The sequence below is a fragment of the Vulpes vulpes genome, chromosome 6 (genome assembly GCF_048418805.1).
Source record: "Vulpes vulpes isolate BD-2025 chromosome 6, VulVul3, whole genome shotgun sequence".
Taxonomy (NCBI): Eukaryota; Metazoa; Chordata; class Mammalia; order Carnivora; family Canidae; genus Vulpes; species Vulpes vulpes.
Window position 1 is genome coordinate 7600633 of NC_132785.1, and position 27556 is coordinate 7628188.

Sequence of the window (27556 nt, forward strand, 5' to 3'; positions counted from 1 at the left end):
TAAAAATCAATTTAAAAATAAAGTATTCAGTCATAGGGATTATTTTTTTAATTCTGAAGGCTACATACATAGATGCATGAGTTATGTGTATGTATATGGGTATGCATGTGGACAGGATCATTAATAACGGTTAGTAAAGTGTTAAATTAATTAAACAAGGGGAACACCAGACAGAGGTGGCCCTAATGTGGTGGAGGTACACATAAAGCAAACAAAAATCCAAGTCTATGAATGCCTAAAAGTTGCCACAATCAAAACCTAAGGACAATAATCACAAGCAGCCAACTGAACTTTCAGCTGTGACCAACCCATGATTTCCTTGTTGTGCTTCTGCTGATTCTCTGTAAAAGACTATTTCCAGCTCCTGTTCTCCTAACCACTTCCAGTTAGGCACCACCTGATTCTATCCACTTTAGCTCAAACACTTCAGATTTTTAACAGACCTCATTTTATCTTTTAACAAGGGGTTTGCAGTTGCAAAGAGTGATTAGCAATTTCATCAAAGCTCTATTTATCCTTCCCTTACATTCACTTATAGGGTCTGGATATAAGGGACTCTATTTTGACATCTAAGACTGACATTCAAACATACTGGGGGTGGGGGTGGGGGAGGGAATAACTTTTAATTTTTCCTGATTCTCAAATAACCTAATTTAGGCAACACACGTAAAGCATAGAATTTGGTGGTGGGCTGGGAGAGGATTTGCAAGGTGTGAAGGGTAGATTTGAATTTTCTGACTCAACTCCTGTTGATAATACTTCCAAAATGTTTAAGTTTATAACTGATCCAGGCTCAAGTGGGGCTTGGGCCAGTAGTCTCTAGCCCACTAGGGGCAGTCAAGGCACCGGTTGGTGTTGGTCGATCTGAATTTGTTCTTCTATAAGCTACTTTTTTGAACAAATACCCGTACCATCTTGTTTACTATTTATGTCTTCTCTGAGCTTTTAGGTAGAATTTTAAACATTCAATTTAGTCAGTAACTGCTTATAGTTTTATTGTATAGAGGACTAGTATTGTGAATTATACCAGGGAAGTAGTGAGTGGCACTTAAATTCAGGGACTTGCTCCTTGGTGTTCCCTGCTGGAGACAAAGAAGAGTGGGGGCTGGAGCACCTGGGTGGCACGGTCCCTATTCTTGGTTTTGGCTCAGGTCGTGTTGTCAGGGTCGTGAGATCGAGCCTCAAGTCCAGAGCCCACTTCAGATTCTCTCTCCCTCTCCTTCTGCCCCTCCCCACTTATTTTTTCTCTCTCTCTTTCCCTCTCTCAAATAAATAAATAAAATCTTAAAGAAAAAACCGTATGGTCCTTACCTGTGACATCACTACCAGTGGTCATCCTGATTTATGATTTTGAAGATCTGATGTCTTTGAATCACATTCATTAAGGCATACTCTTGGAGGTGGCTTTTCCCTAATGATGATGAATTTATGCTGATCTAAGCAATCTTTCTGAGTCCTTTTGTGTGCCCAAGAACTTTCATTTGCAAGACAAATGGCTGGTTCAGGGGCAGTCTGCAGAAATGAGAGAAGTAAACTGGGCCTTGGACACACGGTGAGACTATTTTTTTAAACCTAAGCTGGAGTTCCACAGTGTTTGCTTTGGGGAGGAGTTCTTTATTATTTGTTAATATATGCGGAGAAAGCATAAAACTTAATAAGTATAAAGCTAATGACATTTAGTTTTGCTTTTAATTAATTACCCTATTGAAAAGAACACAATTGCCCGAAATTGAGAATGACCCAGAAAATTTAAGAGCTGTCTCTTTCTGAACCACTCTGATGTATTTTAGCTTCACCTAGATGACCTTCAGGTATGTCAAATTCAGCGTGTTCAAAAGCAAACTCTTTACTGTCTCTCTCAGCCCTCCCCCTGTGCTTATCCTCACGATCTCTGGTGCACCTCTCAAGCTTGAGCCTCCTCTTCTACCCCTCTCCTTCCTCGCAGCAAGTCAGCCACCGTCCTGTCAACTCACCCTGTCACATGACTCCTGGATCCTGCCTCTATTTCAGTGCTCTGCCTTAACTCAAGCCATCATGTTTCCCAAAAGAATCCAACTCAGATGTGCGTCCTCTGACTCTAATGTATAGAGTTCACCATCTGATGTAACATCCACTGTCCTTCCTTCCTGATCCATCCTCCACCCTCCAACCTTGCAGAGTCCTTTCATGACTCCATACGAGCCTTTGTACTGGGGAGCAAGCATTGGTTCATCATCCAAGACCTAGCAATAATGCTGCCTTCTTTGGGGGTGTTTCCTGACCCCGCCTACTGAGTCAATCACTGTGTCATCCATACTTCTCTTGCATAGGATAATTAACTGCTCATCTTTCTCCCTAGAGACTGTGATTCTCCTCAGCAAATGCTGGGTGAGGAGTGGATGCTAAGCCAGATGGTGAACTCTACATTATAGCCAAAGGACACACATCAGAGCGCTTAATCATATATTTCTAGCAGTCAGTCAAGTGCTTGGTAACTAGAGGATCTGAGATGTTTGCTGTATGAAGGAATGGATGGAGGGATGGATGGATGGATGGATGGATGGATGAATTGAAAGTTTACCTTGGGATATGGTAACAACATGTTCTAAATAACTGAGGCACTTTGCTTCAAACAGGAAACATCTGCAGTGGTGCATGGCTTGAGTAGATAGTAGAGGATCTATTTTTACCCTTGACCCTGTGCAGTGTTTGGCCACTGGGCCTTTCTTCCTATGTGCTTTCCCTTCTGAATGCTTCCAAGTGTATTACTGGCCTCTCTGACCTTCCCCCTATTCCACAGACAAGCATATGAACAGGTAATTTCCTTTCTAATGTATCCCCTCTATTAACAGCCTCTCTTGACTGATGGCAGAATTTTTACTATTGTCACCACCCAAATACTCGGCCTCAGTACTTACTGCCCCTTCCCCTCTGGATAGCACAGTTGTCACTCTTCTAAGTGATGCCTATTTTTTAAAAAGCTCTACTCTGAAAGCAATGGGGTCTGTTACTCTTTAACAGTCTCATGATTACAGGTAATCTCATCTGACAGTGGATCTCACCACTGCAATATTGGGTTGACTGCCCTGTGTTGCCCGTGTAGAAGGTAGCTTAAAATCCCCGGTGACCCTGCCCGTGTACAGACAAAACAACAGGAAGCCCAGGCAGTGGGGCGGAACCAGTTCTCCTCCACCAACCATGCTGCAGTGGAGCGAAGCAGAGCCCTGGGAGTTGGTAGTCAGGTAAATGTCAGCACTTAGAGCAGCACGATGAGGCTAGTCTGGCAGTGTGACTTCCTCCAGATGAAGTCGGGGAAGGTTGGCGCAGGTGCCCATGGAGAGTGTGAGCGAAGGTGACAGTACATCCTCCTCTTCAAAATGGAGTGTAACAAGTACATCATGTGACCTGGATGATAAAGTTTGATAAATAAGGAGATTCGGAGTTGGGATTCCCTCAAGGTAGAAAAGAGTAAGCACAAAAGCCTCCGAAAATTACCCATTGGTTGGGAAAATGTTGCTCATTAGCATTATAAGATATCTACAGTGTGGTAAGTGAATGGAATCTACTTTCTTCCTCTGCTCCATCATACACTTGTTTATGTTGTGTGCTAATTTTTAAAATTGTGGCACCAGGTGCTGTTGTTCTGTGGGGATTATTCTATTACTCTTTGCCATACTTTGGACACCTGGAAGATTTGGAAGAGCTTTGATGCCCTTTTTTATAATAGAGCCTTGGGAATCACTCAAGAAGGATTTATGTTAGATAGAATATCAGCATCCAGGAGAAGCTAATTCTAACTGTGCCTTCCTAACTAAATATTCAGAAATTCAGGTTTAATCATATGGTTAATTCAGGGCTATAATTTCCTTAATCCCATGCTTACTAGATCAATAACTGTTTAAGCAAGATTGGATCTGCAGTTGGTTGGCTCCACCCCCAACATCCACTACTAAGAGCTCATCCCTTTCTCTATATAACCTTGTTCACACCCCCCACAACACTTACCATTCCAATAGCACTTTGCCTTGGAGCCACAAAAGTGCTAAATGAAGTCAAAGTGAGAGAGTTAGGACTCCAAGGGGTTTGGGAGGGCAGCCCTGTGAAAGTGAAAATGGCCAAACAGAATGGTATGTGGTCCTGATGAACTACAGAAAGCGCCACGTGGTCTTGAAATGAGATCTGCATGCTTGTGAGGCTGGTTGGGTGAGCCTCTGTCTCTTGAAGTGGAGGCGGGGGCTCCTGTCCCCCTATCAGAGGGCTGGAGGGCTGACTGCAGCGGGCGCAAAGGGCTGGGAGGGAGGGGCGGGAAGGAGACAGGAGCCAAAGAGTAAAAATGGCCCTTGACATTGAGGGGCAATATGAGACAACTACTCATTGCCCCACCTCAGAACTTGGAAATGGTAATGTCTTCAGAGGCCTGCAATGAGTCCTTGAGATGGAGACCCAAAAAGCAAAAGATTTATGTTTGGCTCTTCCTCATTCAGCCACTCCACCCCGGCTTCACTTCTCAGCCTCCAACCCAGGCGCTACTTTATCCATATATCTGTATCCATATACCAACACCAGATCTATAGCTATAGATCTAGGTATATAGACATCCCAAGTCACATTTTTAAACAAGAGCTGCAGAATGCTTGGAAGCAGATGCCCATGAACTCTTCCCACTCGAATTTAGATTGTGTCTTAACTTAAAGTTATGGAGACAGACTTGAAGGGAGCCATCCCCAACCTTGCTAACATGTAAGTACAAAAAAGGCACAAATTGGATGGATATTGATGATGTTATTTCTACTGTGACATCATCCATAGACTCCTAGTGTCTTTGCTTTGCTTCCCTATAGTGATCACAACATAAATTACTTGTCTTGTTTGACTTCCTTGTTCACCAAAGTTGAGCAGATTGTGGCCGTTTTCAACGCTTCTACCAGACAAAAAGCTTGGGACCATTTCTCGAAAGCTCAGCGCAAGAACATAGACATTTGGCGAAAGCATTCTGAGGTTGGTGATTTTATTATTACTTTTTAACCACCATCACACAGCCGGATTGGCAGAGAATAGTGTGGCTGCCGCCGTTTCGGTTTTTGTTGCAGTGGGCAGCTGTCCTGCCTTTGTCCCATCGCATTGTCAGCTCCAAATCCAGCTCAGATCTGTGCCTTATCCAGGAGAGCAGCTGACTTCATGCTTAGGAAGCAGAGTGCTTTTCTCTCCTGCGAAGGAGAAGAGCAACTCTCCCATTCATAGCAAAGAGCTCGGAAATAAGCCAAGACACTTTGCCTGCCGATTCTGAAGAAAAGTGTAATGTAAAATAGAGAGCTGGCTTTTAAGTAAATACGGAGGGTTTTAGGGGGGTTTTTGTTTGTTTTTTTTTTTTCAGTGTTCTGTAACGTGACGATGATTTGCTCTTTGGGCTAGAAATGGCAAGTATGCCTTTCTTCTGTGCCTTCCCATCGTAAACAATGCCTTAGTCCCCTGTGCTAGCCAGCCAGGCATATAGCAACTCTCCCCAGAGCCCCTCTCCCCCGGGGGAGTGAATGTCCAGACTAGCCAGGGTCCACCCTTCTCCATCAATGCATGTGCAAAGTGTGAGTATCCATTCCAAGGAAAGAGGCCAGAACTTGACCTTTCTTGCCACCTAGAAGGACCAGAATGTGTCACTAGTCATTGGTCGTGCAGCTGTTATTTTTAATTCCACAGTGTAGTGTACGCTTTGAACCTGTAATTTCAAAGTAAGTATACTATCTTTGTTTGCTTATTCGTTTTTTTTTTTGTTTTTGTTTTTGTTTTTAACGAGAGAATGTTTCTCATTTGGATGCCTCTCCATCTCTAGCATGTTAATATTAAAGTTCTCCAAATGATAGTCCCCTCTTTCAAAATCCCAAAACTTATAGAAGGTAAGGTTTGCTTATTTAACGATTTTGGCTCACCGTTGTAAAATAAGTGTTTTATATGGAGTTTGAGGAACCACAGAGTACTATAATATCAATCATTTGGGTAGCATTTTAAGTGCCCATTAACTAATGCTAAATTAGAGCTGAATACCAATGGCACTAGATGTAACATCCACATGAATACCAAATGAATTCTTTATTATCACTGTTATTATGGCGAATACTGAATGACTTCACAATAATGGGACACTTAAAATGCTAGTGCAATTTATTGTTCAGAAGGACATTTTTTTTATTTTGTTCACAAATACTTAAGAAGGTGGCTGGCGACTGCTGTAGTTCTCTTCCTCTGTTCAGGCTTATGAGGAAGGAGGAAGTGGGATTTCTCTTTAATTTTTCAGGAGCCAGAAAACACAAAGGGTGTTCACCTGCTGCTCTTTCAGACACTGAATCGAGACCCGAGTCAAGGTTGCTTTTCGGGAGGAGAGAGTCCTCGATGACGATAAAATACACGAATCGAGGGTTATGAAAACACAAATCGAAATCCATAAACTGTGGTTCAGATTTGGGAACGATGGGTCTATGAATTGCTTAATTATATGATTTGTTCTTCCTTCACATAAACACCAAACCTGATTAAAAGAAATGACAAAAGAAAGGCAAGCGGCATTCAGGCATAAAAAGGCCATCATTAGTAGCGAGTGGTAGGAACTATGGGTTATTGATCTAAATCACGCCTCCCACCTGCCGGGCCCCCCTGCCCCTAGCCCTGCGGCCCGGAAGGAACAGGGGGGGCTGTGGTCCCCGCTGCTGAGCAGGGCACGCCAGGGCTTCCAGCTTTGTTCCAAGGAAGCCTGCTTGCTTTGCTCGGTACACGGGGTGAGGCAGAGACGGATGATGCATGCAGTCCTGAAAGGGGCTCCTGCAAAGGCCCTGTGCCTCCCTGCCACTCCCACCACCTCTTTTGATATTCTGGGAAATAGAATTCTAAATTACCTTTGATTTTCTCTCCTACATGTCGCTTAATTGATTAAATACCAGTTGGTAATTTAACATTGTGGATGATTTCTCTGTTGCGTATAAGCTTGATAATTGGCTTGATTTTTCCTACATTCCCATGTACAGCATCTGTTAATTATCTGCAACACCTTTACAGATTTATGAGAGTGTACGAGCGATTTACTGCTGAACCAGAGACACCCTGTGGAAACACCCTCGGCTTTTTTTTCCCCTCCAATTTTTTTTTTCTTTTCAACACCCTTCCCCACGAGAACAGCTACAGTATGACAGTTTGTCATTAATCGTGGGGACGAAACAACAGGCCCTTTCAGCCTCATTTATTCTTTCCACCTGACTTTTCCTTGTTTCAAGTATTTTCAGGCCACCTCTTTGGGAACTGGGTTCTTTGTCAGTAGAAAAATTAGCTGTACACAAGCTAAAGACGTCCTCACTAATCACATGTGGCATCCGCCTCCAAGACCCACTGGTGTTATTTAAGGCAGAATTGGCACCTCTTTTACTGGGTGGCATGGTCGAGTGAGGAGGCATTGCCATAATCCTGGTGGCCTCTCAAGACTCCCTGTGATGGGCATCCCTCCCCCAGGGACCCTGACCTCTGTCCTCCCTCCCCTTTCCCTCCCCTCTGCAGTGGTGATTCCCAGGGTTCAGAGCTGACCATGCAAATACTGTTAGCAATAATTCTATTTCTGTCCTATCACAGTTAAAAATCTGTGAGTTAAGGAGAAAGGAGAATTCTGAGAACCTGCAACACAGTAAAATAGGCACATCCATCCAATGGGGACTAGAACTATGTTTAAAATCACACCATTAATACATTAGATGTCATAATTTAGTTTTATTGTTATTCATAGATTTATTATAAAGTAGAATTATTTTAACAACTATTTGACTTTAATTTATAGAGTCTTCAATTTCAGTGGGGAGAAAAAGAATAATGTAGTCCTTTCCCTGTCTTGTTTTTGTTTTGTTTTTATTTTTGAAGATCATACATGTAAAAGAACAGAATTGACAAGGATTCACAAATACACAATATTCAGCTTAATACAAAGTAATGTAGGGACGCCTGGGGGGTGCTCAGTGGTTGAGCGCCTGCCTTTGGCTCAGGGCATGATCCAGGAGTCCTGGGATCTAGTCCCACATCGGGCTCCCTGCATGGAGCCTGCTTCTCCCTCTGCCTGTGTCTCTGCCTCTCTCTCTGTGTGTGTGTGTCTCATGAATAAATAAATAAAATCTTTTTTTAAAAAAAAGTAACGTAATTACTTACCATGAACAATTATAGCATCCTGGTTATTAGGCAAGGAAGTAAACAATTTATTGTGATTCTTTACTTCTTACAGTGAGTTTTCACATATACTCTTTGACTCTGGTCAATCCTCTAGTAAGTAGGGAAAGTAAGATGTGATCCTAAGATCTTTAAGTGATGTCAAAACAACTAACACGACAAAAACACTAACCCCTACATGATGATGTGAAACACTAACCCTACATGATGATGTGAAACATCAAAAGGAAGGCATCTGTTTTATTTTGTCCTCAGCATCTTTTGCATTTTACCACTTGGATGTCTGAATGGTGTGTGCATGGGATCACACACGGGCATGCACACACATGCAGGGGCACTATTTTTTTTTAAGATGTTATTTGAGAGAGAGAGAGAGAAAAAATCATGAGCGGGGAGAGGGGCAGAGGGAGAGAGAGAGAGAGCCCATGCTCACTTCATTCCAGGACCCTGGGATCATGACCTGAGCCAAAGGAGACGGTTAACCGACTGAGCCACCCAGGTGCCTCTCAGGGGCACCATTTTGCACGAAGAATTGTAGTGATCCTCATTATCAACTTAAAAAAACAAGTGTCCAGCATAATACTGAGGATCTTTGCATGCATGAGCTTATTTTATCCTCAAAACTATTATTATCACGGTATTCCAATGAGTAAATCGAGGTGAAGAAGAGACATTCCTGAATTTACACAGTGGGTCAGTGGTCAGGAAGGCCTTATATAAATGCCATCGTGCATATTTATCACAAGCTCTGAGTCCCTTCCGTGTGTGCCAGTCATCATGTCAAGAGGCATTTCTGAGTAATCCTACCAGGTGATGTTATTATCCTCTTCTTGGCAAATGAGGAAATTGAGACTCAAGAGATTAAGTGATTTTCTGAAGACCCCTTGCCTAGTCATTGGCCAGCAAGGATTTATCCCGGGTTCTCTCCACTGCCCACACCGTCAGAGCTTCCTTCTAGATTAATGCAGGGCAGTGGCTGGGAGGGAAACACTCCAGATTCTAAGCGTTCATCTGTCAGTCGTAATAAACCAAAAGACCATTGGGAAAAGGTATGTTGACGTGTGTCTGTGACTCTGACATCCTCATATCTTCTGCTTTCAGGAGCTCCGGAACGCTCAAAGTGAGCAGCTCATGGGCATCCGCCGCGAAGAAGAAATGGAAATGTCAGATGATGAGAATTGTGACAGCCCTACTAAAAAAATGCGAGTCGATGAATCAGGTAATTCTGGTAACTGCCACGCACACACCTGTGAGGCATCATAACGCTCTTCCAGGTCTCAGATGGGGCGTATGTTTTGGGAAATGGCCACATAACTCACTTTTATTTGAGTTATACTAAACTTTTCATCTTTGAGTGACTCTGCCTTTTATTAATAGAACTTTCGGCTCCTTCTCGGGAACATGGTGATTTAAATTGCTCCAGTTGTTTCTCCATCCGTAGATCTGGGGCTGTTGTACTTTTCTCAGGGATATTTGCCTGTTCCCATAAAAATCCTTTTCCAGAGCGTGGCAGCCACTGCTGATGCTGAAATACACATAAAATTTGGTTGCAGTCGGTGTACTTCTTACGTGGGAATTGTGTAATCCCTAAAGAAGCTTTCCAGCCTCTGAGCCAATGTGCTGGGGAATTAGACGTTTTTTTCCAGTAAACTTTACCGAACCTATAATCAGAGGGGTGGCCCCATTCGATACCAAGAAAGGAGTATCAGTCCTTGAGTCGTAAAAAGGAGAGAAGCTTAGAGAGAACCTTGCTTTATGTGCTCTGCCTAAAACCGAGAGGCTGATCGAAATCTCTCTCCTCCAATTAGATGTAAATCTCTGGTATTGCAGGCAAGAGAAGTGCTCACTCAAATGTGGGAGACACCAGGGAGACCGCATGTCTGAGTGGAAGAGTGTTGTGTAAAGGTCCTGGGAAGGATCACAATTGCCACCATTTCCAAAAAATGAAAATCAGGGGGATCGCATAGATTTGACCTGTCTCTTCATATGAACCAGTGACCAAAATACTCCCCCGTCTCAGGCTCTTTAACAGAATCAAGAACAGGAACAGAGGATCTCTGCTAATGTGTTGGCAGAAGCCAAAATCAAGATGCCAACATGCTCAGGTCAGCAAGACGGCAATGTGGTCAGAGCTCTCAGTTTCTCCAGGGTTTAGCGAGGGCCCGGGGCATAAATAATGATCCCAAGAAAATGCTCCACATCCAGGCAGATACAGAAGGGAGTTTAATTTCTTTAGAGTAGTGGTTCTTGAAAATGTGGTCCCCAGTCCAGCAGCATCAGCATTACCTAGGAACCTGTTAGACATGTAAATCCTCAGGCCCCACTCAGTACCCGAGGGATCAGAAACTCTAGGGGAGCCAGAGGTGGGGCTGTGAGATCCAGCAATCCGTGATATAAATCCTCCTGGGAATTCTGATGCATGCTGAAGTTTCAGGACCAGTGCCTTAGAAAATTTCCCTTTCATCCTCAAATTCCACTCATTTAAATTGTTCAGAAGCTTAGCACAAAAGCAGGCACTGTGCCACTATTTTTTGAAGCCATATATCCTTTGTCTGAAAACCGAACCTAGCATTTATGTGTCAATGTATGTCTCTTATTAAGTGGATGTGAGATTTCTCAGGACTGCTTGATTATTGGGCTTGGACTTGTTTATTTGAGGATGGCGATTTCTAGTCTGCAGACCTTCATTTATCAAAAGAAAAGAGCGAGTTTTAGTGTGCATTTCTTAAATTTAATGAGCTCTTGTGCTAAATAAATAAATAATTTTCACCCCTCAAAAAGGAAAGCTTTCATCATTTTTGAAGTATCTAGATGAGGGGCAAGTTTACATGAAAACTTGGACTTTTAATGCTCTTAGAAGTTAGGTGTAGAAGAAAAGAACTGAGTCCATCAGAAATTCTTATGGGGGGTGGTGGTGGTGACATTTCTTTTTAAACAAATTGTCATTTTCCCAAGGAAGGAATGTGTGTAATTTCATAGTCTGCTCGGAATAGGATGAGAATAATAATGGTTCACAACGGTAGGCTCTTATGGTTTCACTCATTTGTGGAATTATAAGAAGTAGCGAAAGGGACTCTAAGGGAAAGGAGGGAAATGGAGTGAGGTAAAATTGGAGAGGGAGCAAACCATGAGAGACTCCTGACTCTGGGAAACGAACAAAGGGGGGTGGATGGGGTAACTGGGTGATGGGTGCTAAGGAGGGCACTTGATGGGATGAGCACTGGATGTTATACTGTATGTTGGCAAATTGAATTTAAATAAAATATTTTTAAAAACAAACAAAAAAAGAACAGTAGGCTCCAATGGGAAGCCCTATAGACTGTGTGGCAGCCAGCATGGCCCTGCGAGATCAGCCCCTGAGCAATGCTGCAGAAGATCTCAGAGACCCCTTTGCTTATCAAGGACACGAGATCCTCCCTGGAAGCTTTAGTGACCAGACTCCCTCCCAGATCTCTGTTGGATTTGTCCCCAGGCATCTGCTAAGAGCCTGAAGCAGGACGTGAACTTGTGGTTCTCCAGGCTTGTTCCTTGGTCAGCGGAATGAACGAACACAGCATACAGCATGTTCTACACCGCGTGCTCGGGGAAGAGATGGCATAACTTGAGTTCAAATGCCAGGTCCCCAGCAGCTCAAAGTCTTTGTCCGTGCTTTCCAGAAATGAGATGCACCAGAGAACGTGGCGTGTGGTTTATGGGGAAAGCTCAGGACTGATTAGGAGGAAGGGAAAGCAGCTAACCTTTCTCACTCCCCTGGGCCCTGAAGATCCTGCCGAAAGGCTGGCAGCTGGTTTTGCTCCAGCCCTGCATATTTGGGGACCTCACCTGACAGCAGGGACGTCCATCTGGTCCTTCGACCGAGCATCAGCTGCATCCCTGCAAGCCGCTGCGGGGAGGGGAGCGTCAGAGGCCCTGCAGCCTGCGGGAAGTGCACCTTTCTGTGGTATCATCAGGCCCCCCTCCTCCATGGTCAGGTGCAGGTTTGCATCGCAGGACACGGATCTCATTCACTGATGGGAACTGCCCAGGGCTGACCCACAAGTAAATGCCTCCGTTCTTTTAAGAACCCCTTGCCCTCCTCCTCTCTGCTAAAACAGTGAGCTTTTTGCCCCCAACCTGCCAGCCACGGGTGACCCAAGACGTCTTGGGAATTCCAGGGGGGAACATCCTTCAAGGAGCCTCCTGTCCCAGAAGACCAGGGACAGGCCCCCCTCCTGCAGGTGCATGAGCTGGGGCCACCAACGCCTCCGTGGCTCTTCCCCTCCTCCTACAGCCGAGCCCAACCTGCGTGGGCTTTATTTCTGAGGGGGAGGCGGAGAGAGAATCAACTTTGTTTGGTTTTAGAAAGGACAGGATTTATTACATGAGGACTTCAGGTGATAGCTTGGGTTTCTTTTTTTCTTTACTTTTTTCAATCCATGTTCTTCGGCCTACTTCTGTTCTTCTGGTCATGAGGAAGGTGTCCCTGTACTTTTGCCTTTTCCAACACGGAATCATGTACAGTGTGTCTTTGGCCAGACTTGCCCCATACTGCCATAACGACCATATAATTCCAGGCAGGCGGCTCACTCTTCCTTATCAGTTGACTCTAAAAGGGGAAACGGGAGTGTGCTAGAGCAAAACTGAGATGCCGATAAAAGTGAAAATGAGTTTTGTTAATAAATTTGAAAATCAAGACAGATTTATCGAAGCATTCATTCAAGAAGATTGGCATCCTGCTCCAAGGCCTACGAAGATAATTTTTGATAAAAATTCAAATTTACTGCCGCAGAGTCAGCCCTGTACTAGAATTAAGCCCAACTTTGAAAGCCAAATCTACTGCTCCTTCTTTCCCTCCCTCCTCCAGGTGGGCGTGGGGGGGGGGGGGCAGGGAGAGCACAGGGTAAAAAGGGAAGAGAAGAGGACGTCTGTCCAGAGCGTAAGGCCTCACTCGTGTGGCAGAACCCGATTGGTGGTAGCTCTCTGGAGGCCCTGCAGGTAAAGGCTTCCCCACAGTACTTACAGTGTCACCATGAACTCCACTGTCTTGGTCACCCTCTGGCCCCTGGCCCTGGGCCTTCCACCAAGTAAGTGAATTTTGTTGACTTCAATTGCATATTCCCCTTCTTCTGGTCTTCTTGATGCCTTTGTCCCATTAGTTGATGGGAAGGCGGTAACCCTGAGAACATTTGCTCTAAATTTAAGTGGCAAGCATTAAGAAGCTTGTTCAAACGAGAATGATTCATTTCTCCAAAGCGTGCAAAGCTTTAATGCATTCAGAATCCAGTGCCGCGTGCCGAAGAGGCTATGGCCCAGGGAGCTGACACTCAGCATCATTCTAATTACCAACAAACATTTGTCAAGCCCTTCTTGTGCTCAAGGCACTGGGACCCAAGGGATACGGAGAGGGCTAGACACAGTCTACCCTGTTCTCAAGAGTGTGAGATGTTTTTTGAAGAGAAGAAATACACATTTTAAGTCAATGAAGGTACAGTACATAAAAGCTTAATGCCAAATATGTTCCAAAGCCATTGCTTGAAATTTAATATAAACCAAAATGAATATCAGTGTCCAGCATTTGCACCTTATCCAGTATATGGTGAGTAGAGATTGTACATTGAACACAAATTTTAGAAGAGTAAAACTGAAATCTCTTTCCATAATAGACAACCCTTAAAACATTTCCTAATGCACAAACAAATGTTCTCAGGTTTTAATTACACCTCATTTAAACTCTGAGCTCTTCATAGGAGCAAATACTCTTTTAATTATGAAAAGTGTTTTCTGGGTTGTTGATTTGCCATGGAAACTCACCACATGTAGGTACAGATTTATTTTTTTTTTTAATTTCGGTGAGACGTCCAGCAAGGATTTTCCGCATCTTTCGGCTAACTGAATCAAATTAGGGACTCACAACCAAGTTCAGTTGGAATTAGCAGTATTTGGTCTGAAGAGTCCTACGTGTGGCTGGAAGCTCGAGGTTAAAAAAAAAAAAAAAAACTAATAGTAATGATAATTAGGTTCTCTCTGGCTATCCTTGAGCTCTTTGTTTTTGTTTTGTTTTGTTTTGTTTTGTTTTGTTTTGTTTTGTTTTTTTAAGACTTATTTATTGGGGCACCTAGGTGGCTCATTTCAGTTAAGTGTCCGCCCTCGGCTCAGGTCATGATCCCAGGGTCCTGGGATTGAGCCCCTCATCGGGCTCCCTGCTCCATGGGGAGTCTGCTTCTCCCTCTCCCTCTGCCCCTCCCCTGCTTGTGCTCTCTCGCATGCTCTCCCTCTCTCAAATCAATCTTTTTTAAAAAAAAAAATTTTTTAAGATTTTATTTATTTATTTATTTATTTATTTATTTATTTATTTATTTATTTTAAGGGTGGGGAGCGTCAGAGGGAGAGGAAGGGAAGCAGACTCCCCACTGAGATCATGACCTGAGCACAAACCTGGAGTCAGGAAGCTCAACCCGACTGAGCCACCCAGGCGCCCCTCCCCTTCCTTGATCTCCCTGAGTAGCAGGACTGCCATCGTTTTTCTCTGATCCAGTTTATTTCCTGTACATGAGTGCTTTTGAAAGACGTAAAGGATGCCCAACAGATTACAGCTTGGTACAAGCCTGAGAAGACGATCACCCGGCCCCGCACACCAGCCTGGGCACAGAAGGAAGGAGCCTCTGGACGCCTGCGTCGGGTCCTGCAGCCCAAGGGGCCCACGGCCCTCGCAGCTGGTCGGAGCTTTTAGGAGACCCTGCATGTGACCTAAGCAGCCTTTGCTCTGGCCGTGGCTGGGAAGCTGGCAGAGGGACAAGAGCGCTCGGATGTGCAAAGTGAGACAGTGAGGCCACAGCCGTGCTGAGCACCCTGCACCAGCAGACCCCCCAAGGCAGGGGCACCCGTGGTGGGAGGCAGCGAGGAAGGATAATCTGTTAGCAGACGTCTGTCCTCACATGTGGTGACAACCCGCAGGAGAAACAGAGCTGCGGCGTGTGGCCATCAGCGACCACTGACTTGAAGACGAGCATTTTATTTTCAACCACAGCAGAATGTCTTCTGGGACTCCGAGTGCCAAACAAAGAAATGTGATTAATTAAAACAAATGTGGCTGAAAGATGATGAAATAAACCTTCTGATGTGGACTGAGCAGCCTGCCTCATTCCCAAACTCTTGAAATGGGGCTTCATCCTCAAGGAGCCAAGGCTTTGGCTCCCCAGGCCCAAGCCCCTTCCCTTTCAAACCTTGCTAATCTTACCAAAGGAAATCAAACAAATACGTATTTCAGGTAGATTTTCCAGTTGCCTGGTTTCATGCCTAGTTCCCGTTTCTTTTTTCATAAAGGACATGTTTTTGAAGAGTGTAGATTTTTTTTTTTTTTTTTGTAAATTGCTTTATCTTTTGAATGCAAGAGACAGAAGCTATTAAACTGATCCTCAAGCATAGGAGTCCTTTGTAGTGGAAGCACTCCGGTCCCACCAGACTGTTTGTGTGTTTTGTAAAGTCACATTTGAAGCCTAAGCTCGCTTTAAGCTTAGCCCCCTTATAATCTCATTTTTATATCAGTACCTGACAGTGCCACATTCCTCACATCTCTCACGTGTGCACAAATTCTCCATAAACGCACGTGTTTCCTGTAAAATGGATTTGTTCTGCCGAAGTTGTGTTGTGTCTAGGAGCCCGCAGGTTTTGCCCAACGCTCTCACCATGCAACCGTACGGTGGCTCCGCAAAACCCCGTAGAGTCCTCGCTGAGCATGTCAGATAGTGCACACCTGGTCCGTGCTGGCTTGGAGCTGGGGGTGGGTCTCCTAACGGTTTCCTCTGTGACAGCCCAGCACGTGGTCCCAGCTGCATTTATGGAGCAGGTTGCGACTCTGCTAAGCTCTGGCTTCTCGCCTAGTGACATGAGACCCTGGGGCCTGGGAGAGGGCTTGGGCTGATGGGCAGTTGGCAGGCAGGGGAGCAGAGTGAGGAAGTTAACAGCCCATCCTCACAAAGGGAGGATTGCAGAGACCGAGCCCCGGGAGGAGTGCAGACAGGCCAGGGTGCAGCACGAGCTGCTCAGGCCCAGCGCACGGCGCCCTGACGTCTCTCACCTGCCAAAACACCATGATCCAAATCACGGCTTATTATGTTTTCTGGGCATTTCATTCTGATAAGGTTTGCTGCAGGATCATTACATAGGAGAGTAGATTTAATCCTGTTTTCTTAGTGGGCTGTAAGGACACCGAGGGAATATTTATGTAATAAGATGCAAAGTTGCTATGGAAAATACTATAGCAACCCAACATCTTCCCAGAGTCAGGCAGCCACTTGTAACTGCAATCTAAATTTACATTTATTTTAGTGTCATTTTATCGACACTCTTAGTATCTCATTCTGACAGGATGTTAAAATATGTTTTCAGCTTGCATTTGAGCAAAATTAACACAGTGTTGTTGAAATTTAAGTGTGGCTTGCACAACTTCTGGAAAAAATCAGAATATTTTCGAGGGAGTTTAGATGACACAATCTGGGTAAGTTTTTAAGTTTTTTTTTTCTTTCCTAAATGTAAGAAAGAATTCCTTAGTAGTGTTAATTCCTAAGTTGTTCCTTTTTACTTGTAAATAGTAAGTAGGAATTTCTGATCATCGTGAAACAGGGATTATCCTTTTCAACACTGACATCATTTGTCAGGTGTCTGTTAGAATCAACTGATTCTAGTTGGTGCTTATACAAAATACTTTTAGTAGATCAGCTCATTGCCCTCCAGCAGCCTGTAACATTTGAAAACTAAAGTCTATTTTTCGTATTAAAACTATGCTTGGAAAAAAAAAAACTATACTTGGTCATTTTAGAAAATCTAGTGATTAAGAGTAGTGAAAAAAAGAGAAAACTGTTAGTTATAATACTACAGAAGATGGTCTCTAACCTTTTTTCTTCTGCACAGCTTACCTCTAGGAGCACTTATCTATGTATTTTTTAAGGCTCAGAAACAATTCTATATGATTTTGTTTTCAGACAGCTCTCCTATAACAGTGGATGTTTTCTTAAAAGCTTCCTTTTTATATGTTAATGAAATAGAAACATAGAGAAAATGAGTGTGTATCTTTTCTGGATCATAGGCTCTATTGCATGAATCTTTGGGAATTGAAGCTATAATCTTTGAGGTGGTCAGAGTGGATACTCCAGGTTATTAAAACCCTGATAACTGGACCAGCCATCCCCAAAGCATCTTTTAGATCCCTTAAATGTGAGTGTGGCAGAGAGGCTATAGATATGCGCTGCTCGGTAGTGGGAAGATAGTACCTATTGATTTTTCTTCTATACCTCTCCATCTAAAATCTTAAAGTGTGACTACAACACTGTTAAAGTGGGACATTGGCCAAAGGAATCAATACCAGACTACATTAAAACATATGCTGTTACCAACTTCTTAGCACTGATATACTGTTTATGAACGTCACTGTCCTAATTCTCCTATGTTTCCATATTGCTTTGTTCATCAAAGCACAGCTGGTGACATAGTTATTATACCTTGACTCCTAACACTGTTGCCTATAAGCTTCGTTAATCAAAGACCTGACGATGCTCGGTCTACTGTATGAATACAGCAAGTCAGGACAAGAGGACATCCTCTAGAATTCCAGGTAGCCACACACAGCGGAGTGCCTCGTGGCTAATAAAAAAAAAAAAAAAAGTAATCAAAAGGAGTAATTACTTTCTTCCCTTTCTTGGAAATTCTACCTATATGATACGATACTTATACTTAGAAGCCCTAGACTTTGAAGTTTATAACAGTTCTCAAATTATTATTATAGTAAGCTCTCCGTGTCTAAATGGCTTAGAGACTCTTCTCTTCCTCGGGTGAATGCCCTTGATACCAGGGAGGGACTAAGGACTCAGCCCTTCCCCTCCAGCTCCTGGACACAATGTGTGAAGCCTCCTGGGAAGTGGTTAAGGAAAGGAGATTTTATTTTAGACTCCCCGTCAGCAGCAGAGAAGTAGGGAGAAACACTTCAAGAGCAGAAGTTGCAAGACGGAGTGTATTCATTCTTGTGCTTCACATTGGGTGCTGGAGATTTTTTTTTTATATGGGTGCTGGAGATTCTTTAAAGAGCCCACTGTAGCTTCGAAAGCTGCTGGTCCCAGAGGCCCTTGCTTTTCCACATGAGGCACATGGGTCATTGCCACTTGAGGCAGTTACCTCAATTTTCAGTTAGCAGAATTACTTTAGAAACACATAAATATCTAACACTGGGATACTGGTTAATTAATTATATATCCATAAGCAGCCTGGAAAAAAAATCTTACTCTGGAAGACGATATAATGGCATGAGAGGTTCTCAGTTTATTTGCTAAGTGATAAAATCAGTTACAAATCAATGTATGTATGGTTCATATATGTGTTGTATTTGCAATTTGTATGTTCGGGGAAAATATATAAGGATATAGGTCAAAATATTCAGAGTGATTATTTCTAGATGTTGTGACTACAGGTGATTCTTGTTTTCTTCTCTGGGCATCTCAGAAATTTCCACAAAATATACATGTATTATTTTAATAATTAAACTGCAACAGATATTCATTTTAAAGTTACCTAGGAGAATCTGTGATAAAATTCACATCAATTGGGGAATGCCCAGCCATTACCAATCATACAGGAAAAATAAAGTAGTAACAAAACGTAACCAGGATCAGGTGACGACAGTTTATTGGACTGCCTTATTTTGCTTTACTTTAGGGAACTTCTACATTTAATTTCCAGACCACAGTGTCTTACAATTTCCTATTCCAAGGACTAATCATATTTGTAGAACTATTAAATTAAAAGTCAGGGCGCCTGGGTGGCTCAGTCAGTTAAGCAGATGCCTTCAGCTCAGGTCATGATTCTGGTCCCAGGATTGAGCCCCACATCAGGCTCCCTGCTCTGTGACTCCCTCTACTCCTTCTCTCTCTTTCTCAAATAAATTAATTAATTAATTAATTAATTAAATTGTTAAAACAACAACATATATTAAGAGTCAAGAAACAATTCAAGTTCTAAACTAGGCAGATGTGTTGAATTCTTACCCGTGGGGAGTAGCAATGATGAGTCTCTTCAGAAATGGAGGAGACCCTCAGAAATCATCCTATACAACCACCTCCTTTTTTCACAGATAGGAATGTGCAGTCACATGTTGAGAACTTATGTTATTTCCCCTAGGTAGCAAGTGGAAAGTCTAGAACTCAGTACTAGTTTCCTTCTTTCCAGGCTAGTGACCTTCATATGCCAGCACTACATTTAATGGGGGAAGAAAAAAGCTCCTCAAATGCCGTTAAGTGACATCAGCAGAGTCAGTAACCAAATAAAATCAATCAAGGATTTTGAACGTCTGCGATGTGCTTAACACTATGATGCCATTTGGGAGGCAAAGGTAGACTGGAGAGTTTATTACCTTAAAATGTTACTCCAGACAAAGCTGACAGGGGCTTATGTTTAGTCTTCCCATTATTTTCTGTATTTTCTACTAACTTAGAAAGAGATTGGCTTCAACATAGGCAGTACATCCAGCAAACTATTCTTAAGCCCATTCCAACAGAAATGCCAGCTTTTAAAAATATTCAGGAAATTGGCACAATCTCTTTTCTAGTTAAGTGATATTTATTTCCTCAAAAGCAATCTGTTCTGTGGCTTCAGGCGAGAAGAAGAAGAAATGCTTTGAACAGGTGAAGTACATTGGGCAGGAGCCGTGCCGTGTCATGCATTTCCTTTGGTGAACCACACACCCTGTCACAACTCATGTTTTCCATTCCTGAACTCTTCAAGAAAATAAAGAGAAAAATCAAGATACTTCTCAAAACACAGGCACAGACTTGATGGTTGATCTGGAATGATCTAAGCTACAATATTAGCCCTTTTATATCCCATTTCAGCCCATATTTCCTTTGCATCGCCAGGGGCTGGGAGAGCCTATGAGAAGATCACCCGTTTATTGACTCTCTATCTAATTTCAGGACTTATTGAAGTGCTGTCCCTGCTTCCTTGTTCCTGGGGCTTTTTTTCCCTTTTTTTATGAGATGTACTGCTCAATAAATCTCAAAGTCTGAGGGACAGCATCTACAATAATATCAATCCTATTGAGATGCCTAGACTCAGGGATGTTTTGATCTGGAAGAGATCTTACAAGTAAAATGTCCTCTCCCTCCCCATCCGATGGTTTAATCTAATGAGAAAAATGTGGGTGTTTTTTTTTACCCCCAACAATAATTCGTTGAAATGCCAAATAAATTCTGCAAAGTTTATATTGTGAATTTTTTGTAATTACAAGTTTTCAGGCACAACATCAGTGACAATTTGGCAAATCTTGTGGGGGTAGGGTAAGATTTTATTCTTCTTTTGGTTATTTATCAGTTTTTTTTAAGAATTGTCTCTACTGCCATATCAGACTTTTGTAGTATAGTTTGTATAATCTGAGTATCCTAGACATCCATTTCTTTATTCTTATTAGTTCTTTGCCTCCATGAATTAGCTCAAGAAATGTCATAATACAAAGCAGTGATAAAATTAAAGTAAATATTCAGTGAATTCCTGCAATGTATATGAGACTGTGATATCATTTGTCTTACAGTGCCAGAATTAGGAGAAAAATTAGCCAAGTCTTGTAAGACTTTCTTAAAAGACTTTCTTTCTTTTAAGTAATTAACACTCAGTCTTTGATATGAGAGTGTTGTTGATCTACTCTGAAGAGTCCTCAGAGCACATGATCAGAGTTCCTTTTCCTGGAATAGTCCTGGGTCATGGGTCCATACAGTGTCTGCCCCCTGTGCCCTCAGCAGTTACAGCCCAAGTAAGCAGATACAGTCTGACATAAAGAACTAGGAGAGCAGGGCTTCTGGGTGGCTCAGTGGTTGAGCACTTGCCTTTGGCTCAGGGTGTGATCCCAGGCTCCTGGGATCAAGTTCCACATCAGGCTCCCCCGCAGGGAGTCTGCTTCTCCCTCTGCCTATGTCTCTGCCTCTCTCTCTGTGTCTCTTATGAATAGATAAATAATCTTTAAGAAAAAAAAAAGAACTATGAAAGCAGAGATGATCTGAGAAGAGATTGTGTAAATCTGTTCATCTGAACTCTATCTTATCCCTGGTTTATGTTTTGTTTCAAGCAAACGAGTGAAAACATGATGATATGGGAGGGTCCTGCACCCCATATGTTCTTGAGACCTTTTCCTTTCTGAATGGCCTGCATATGGCATTGTACATAGTAGTTGGACAAGAATGTGTGAAATGACAGGATAGGAAATTAAAACTAGGAGGGACTAATTTTTAATCTCTTAAAGGACTTTGTTTCTCAGTTTAGGACACCCCCACCCCCCAAAAAAACACAACTAGTATCTGTCTAATCCTCATAGTACTGACCATGTATTTCAGATAAGGACCTTGAGGTTTACTAACTTGCTCCAAGTCTCATAAGAAGAACTTGGCTTTAAAGTCCCTTCTTGTTCTTTGTCATACACCCTTTGCCTCCCTCCTGGGTATTATCTATGTCTACACAACTCTCTGAAGTTGACCGGAGCAGGGACACAAAAGAGCATAGCCAGTGTTCTTCTCAAGATTACTGCTCCTCAGAAACAATATCCTGTAGTCCCCAAATCACTACACGTGTCGCTTTTCATACTCTGTGGAATCCTGCTTCCTTGCTTCAAGGACTCTATGTGTTACTTTTTTTTTAAAAGATTTTATTTATTTATTCATGAGAGACATGGAGAAAGAGGCAGAGACACAGGCAGAGGGAGAAGCAGGCCCCATGCAGGGAGCCCGATGTGGGACTCAATCCCGGGACCCCAGGATCACGACCCGAGCCAAAGGCAGACGCCCAACCACTGAGCCACCCAAGTGCCCTCTATGTATTACTTTTTAGAGCAGGAAAAATGACATGTCCTTTCAGGTCGTTAGAAGAGAGGGGGCCTATGGCAAGGTGAGGGATGAAGCTAAAAGGAACAGCAAAGAAGTCATGCAATATTTGAAGCCTTTCTCCCTACAACTACATTGAAATAACTGCAGATGGAAAATGTATCTTGATTTTTTTTTTTTATTGATTGAAAATCTTTGGGCTTTTGAAATAGAAATTAAAACTTAAATTGGACTCTTTACCCCTTCAATACAACATTTATGACTCTTAGGAATGGTATAATTGATGCTGGATCATCAGCACCATGTTAACAGAGCACTTTATATAACACTATCCATGGCGTCTTCTCTCTCATGTTCAATAAAGAGCTAGCAAACAAGAGAGCTAGTTTCTCAGAGGAATTCTTTTAACCTTTCAGAAACAAAATATTTCATGCTAATTCCTGCTTAATTGGAGGGAAGTCATTTCTTTAAAATTATTGAATACGAGTTTGAAGTCTGTTCTATCCCTGACCCCTTTAATTCAATCAAGGTCACCTCATAAACTTGCCCAAACAGCTCTATTTCTCAATTAGAAAAAGGGGTAGAGCTGTTTAAAAGCATTTAGTGTTTGATTAATAGTGCTTAACTGGGGCTTCAGCGCTCGCAGAGGGTTTTTAAGGAGTTGCTGGTAAGAATAAAACATTGCTACCTGAAAAATTACACTCATCAAAAACCAAAAACAAATCATTTTAATGAGCAAAGCAAAAACTGCTTTTCGTGGGGATGTGAGAAAGATTATCATACTCAATACATAGAGAGTTTTAATATCTGAACAACTCTCTCCCAGGGAAAAATTGCTATAATTTAGCCATCTAGACAGTTTTTAAAATACGTGCACTTTTCCCTGCCCAAGGACTCTGGGAAGATGGATGCGGAGTTTGTCGAAGCAGGATTCTGTAGCATTCAAGTTCTGGGGATGAAAGAAGTAATGAGACGATGTGTCCAGTTGAAGAATGTGAACTGGAGCCATCTGAATGGAAGAGAAATCAAGAGTTCTGAAAATAAGTTTTTGGAAGGCCTCTTTCCACATTTCCGTCCTATTTTCTGGGACTAAGGAAACCCAAGTTTACCTTGACACTCTTGACGATGGGGGTCTTTGGGTGGTAAAATCATCAGAAAGGCTCTGAGGAAATGGATACATGTGTGAGAATTGGAGTCCCTGGAAGAGAGAGAGTTTGAAGACACTGAATATAGTAAAGAAATAACTTGGAACCAGATGAGGTCAGAGGCCCCTCGAGGTATCTGAGTTTTGTTTCTCTCCTACCTTGGCAAACGATGGGTCTCTTCCAAGCCTCAGCCTTCTCGATAGTAACATGAGGCTCATCCTAAGAGAGTTCACTAGAGGTTGCAAGAAATAACCAAGTAAGGGATTCCATGGCATTTTGCAAATACCTGGTAGTGTGGCAATGTGGAGAATTGGTACTGGTGAGCGATCGCAGAAGGTATAAATGAGTGGATTACAGCCGTGGCTCCACATGACAAAGAGCTGGGGACTTCTACCCGGCAATGCCTGGGAGTTCGTGCCCACTCACGTAAGTTATAAAATACTGCTCAGGTATTTCTGCTGCACAGAGGCTTGAGAACCACAGGCATATAACACGAGGATTGATGTCTGTCAATAATAGGTGAGAGAGAAAGGGGGGAAAACAGGTTGAGGTGAGGTAATAAAGTATGAGATGACAATAAAAAGGAAGTGAAAGACAAAAATGTTTAGTGGAAAGCAAGTGAGTGTCACAGGCAATAATAAAGGACCAAGGAAAGAAGAAATGAAAGGGAGCTCATTTATTAGTGTAAGTGTGGCATGCGTGACACAGGCGGAGAACTCCCCTCCTCATAGAGGAACACATGAGGTATCCTCTGGCTAATGGGGGAAAAAGGCAAGTTGGGAGAGGAGAAAGAATCTGAAGGTAGTCTGGTGCAGAAAAATGTGCTGAACAGGCCAAGAGCAGAGTGTCAGCTTTTCTGAGACTCCACGAGAATAGCCAGGGACCGTGTTCTCATCCATCAGTGGTGAGAGCAGCGAGCCGTGATGCCTGGCCACGTGCCCAAGAGAAGAGAGAGAAGAGCCTCTGGGGGTCCAGTGGTGGGTCTGGGGAGAGCGCGCACACCCAGGAGGGCCCCCTCCCCCCGACTCCTCAGTAAGAAGCTGGTCTGAGGACCCTGGGTCAAGGGTCATTACTCCCCCCACCAACCCAGAGCACAGAGCTTGAGCTGGGCCTCTCCTGGGCGCAAGCCACAGACCCATGGCAGCTGGAACGTCCTCCGGAAATATGGCTGCAAAGAAAAGTAATACACAACAACACCCAGTAGATCAGAAAGATGTGTTTTGGAGACACTGCCTGGAGGATTTATGAAAGCATTCCGTCACACTATCATCGCGGGAGAGGCCATAAGTAGCATTCGGAGAGGAACAGGTGACTGAAATGTGAGAAGGCAAAGGCAGGTGGCAGAAAGGTCTAGACGACCATGGTGGATGATAAAAGCTGGAGCGGAGAAGGGCCTCTTAATAGCAGAAAAGCTGTTAGAGAAGGCAGGTGTCCAAAAAAAAAAAAAAAAAAAACAATGAAAGAAATAGAAGACTGGAAGAAAGGGAAGAGCAAAGCGTAAAGAAATGGGGATCCGGTCCCTAAAAAGCCGGGGAAGTGCTCCTAAACCACCCACCCCAAAGTTACTGAAGCGCACACCCGCAGGCCCCATTCCAGACACCCAGATTCAGAGGGCCTGGGATGGGTCCAAGAATTGTCATTTGACAGCTGCCAACGTGGGACAGACGAAAACTGTGTGGGGAACGAACCCTGAGGACGACTGGCCTTGGTGACCCTACCAGCGTCACCCGACCTGGGTGACACATGTAGAGAGGACGGGGCTCCTTTCTGGCCTCCTGTGAGGCACAAGCAGGTGCCCACAAATGAATCTCAACCCTGGGGACCAGACGGGCGGAGAGGACGTGTCCTCAGGGGCAGCCCGGGCGAGGCCACTGCCCGCCACTTCCCCTCAGGCTGAAAGAGCCAAGTGTCGGTTCTCTCCTAGTGCCCTGGAGAAAGCCCCCATGAACGCATGGAAACTGAGGGGGGAGGAGGGTTTCTTGGGGACTCATCTTTGTTATCCTAAGTGTTTGATGTTGTAGAATAAAAACTCCGTGGGAGAAGCTGCTGCTGTTCCTTGCCAGGGACGGGCGCCTACCTCTGAGACCGTGGTTTAAGTTCGGGCTGACCTTCATTTCACCTTCGGGGTGTGGATGTGCTTTGTGCGTCTGTCGGTCTGTCTGAGGGGGAGGCCGTGGGGAGGAGCAGGAAATGGTCGCTCCTTAAGGGGAAGCTTTCTGGAAGACAATCAGAAATGGCCATTTGTTAAAAGGGTAAGGAATCTGCAAGTTGGTGGGGGACAGAGGTGACGGGCCTCACACCATCAGTCCTGCAGGGGAAGGGTTCCTGTTTAAAGCGTCTCTCTCATAAAAATAAATAAATAAATAAAAAGTAAAGCGTCTCTCCTTGGACCAGAGCAACTGCTAGTTGGAGGCAAAACAGGGCGCGGCGTTGTACACGCGTGGGAGGCGTCCTGTCTGTAAGGATGGGGGTCACAGTCAAGGGAGGGGCGCCTACCCCCGGAAACCCTGTGTCGTCGTGTGATTCATCTTGGTCTGAGCCTACCCCCCCCCAAAAAAAAAGAATCTTTAAAGCCTTGAGAAGGTGGGGTGCCTGGGCGGCCCAGTCGGTTGAGCGTCTGATCTTGGTTTGGCTCAGGTCACGATCTCAGGGCCCTGGGATGGAGCCCCGCGTTGGGTCTCCACGCTCAGCGTGGAGTCCGCTTGAGATTCTCTCTCTCTTCCTCTCCCACTTGTGCTGTTTTGTTTTCTCTCTCTCTCTCTCAAATACATAAGTAAAATCTTAACAAAATAAAGCCTTCAGTGGGTTTAAAGAAAGAAAAATGTAGCCCTGAATCTTAAAAATCAGCATAGAAAAATAAATGAATGAATGAATGAATGAATGAATGAATAAATAAATAAATAAATAAATAAATAAATAAATATCAGCATAGAGATTGAAAGTGAAAAAGAAACCTAAAATCTAATCCAAAGAAAAGGGGGAGTCGGGGTGGGGTGGATGCCCCTCTGCACACGCCTGCTGCCTGGATGTGGGGCCCAGACAACCCAGCCCCCTCTTCCTCCCTGCCTCCTGGTCTCACCCTAGTGGCCTGGGCGTCTTCTCCTAGAGCCCACTGGGTCCTTTGTGGAAGAGGCCCCCACTCAGGCTCCCCAGCAGCTTGGCAAGGCCTGAGCCTGATGCTAAGGCCCTGCACCCGCCTTCTCCCTGCAAGGGGCCCTCTCGGCAGCCCTTCCCAGCCAGAAGCCTTCCCCACCGCCTTGGACCTCCTACCACAACACACGGTAGGGAGGGTCCCTCCTGGCCACCGGGTCCACACGGGTGGCTAGTTCTCCCCGCAGCTGGCCGGGGAGCTTCTGAGGTCAGGCAGGGGGTGCACGGGGCTCGCCGATCGGGGCCTTGAAGGGTATCTCTCGGCCCGCAGAGCATCCTTCTACAGCATTTTATTTTATTTTTTTATATTCTGTTAGTTTTTTTTTTTTTTTTTTTTTTGTGATAGTCACAGATTGAGAGAGAGAGAGGCAGAGACATAGGCAGAGGGAGAAGCAGGCCCCATGCACCGGGAGCCCGACATGGGACTCGATCCCGGGTCTCCAGGATCACACCCTGGGCTGAAGGCAGGCGCCAAACCGCTGCGCCACCCAGGGATCCCCCTATTAGTTTTTTTTATAAATTTATTTTTTAATTTGTGTTCAACTTGCCAACATATAGAATAACACCCAGTGCTCATCCCATCAGTGCCCGCCTCAGTGCCCGTCACCCAGTCACCCCCACCCCCCGCCCACCTTCCCTCCCACCACCCCTACTTCATTTCCCAGAGTCTTCTACAGCATTTTAAATGGCAGATTTATCCTGAGACTGAAAGAACCGGGCAAGCCTCCTTCCTTTGCTTATTTCCCCCTGAGGACCCGGATTGGGGGTGGGGGACAGCTGGGGGCAGTGTCAGAGGATAATAAGGTCAGAGGCCAAGACAGGATGGGAATTCTCAGCAGCGTCTGCACCCGGTGGCTCCTGGTGGCTCCTGCTGCTGGCACAGACCCTTCGTTAGGAAGAGCCGTGCGGAGGGAGAGACAGAGGGTGTGTGTGTGTGTGTGTGTGTGTGTGTGTGTGTGTGTTTTCTCCCTGAGTCACCTGCTGCCGGCTGTGCCTCCAGACTCACATTTAAGCCATTATAATAACAGGATCTAGCTTACCTGCACTCTCCAAATTACCCTTATTCCACCGGCCTCACACAAAGATGGAAATAGACACCGCATTGTGCTTCTGTTTAGCTCTCCCTAATAATAGCTAATGTGCAGACTATAATGCACACCGCAAACACAAAATGTTATGTCAATGCTAAGTTGTAATAATAATAATCCTGCAAAAATGTAGCAGAAGGAATTTCCGTGAGCAATTTGAGGAAGATTGCTGCTT

At 44.1% G+C, this 27556-nt stretch overlaps 1 protein-coding gene across 3 annotated transcripts in view; it reads left to right on the plus strand.

The window, feature by feature from the left end:
• The window catches only part of ENOX1 (ecto-NOX disulfide-thiol exchanger 1), a 275313-nt gene that overhangs the window by 148480 nt on the left and 99277 nt on the right, over window positions 1-27556 (plus strand). For all 3 annotated transcript variants that reach the window (XM_026009602.2, XM_026009603.2, XM_072760625.1), the window contains 2 exons: window positions 4871-4977; window positions 9271-9388. In XM_026009602.2, the coding sequence (XP_025865387.2) occupies window positions 4871-4977; window positions 9271-9388 (225 nt within the window). The remainder of the gene's footprint in view (window positions 1-4870; window positions 4978-9270; window positions 9389-27556) is intronic.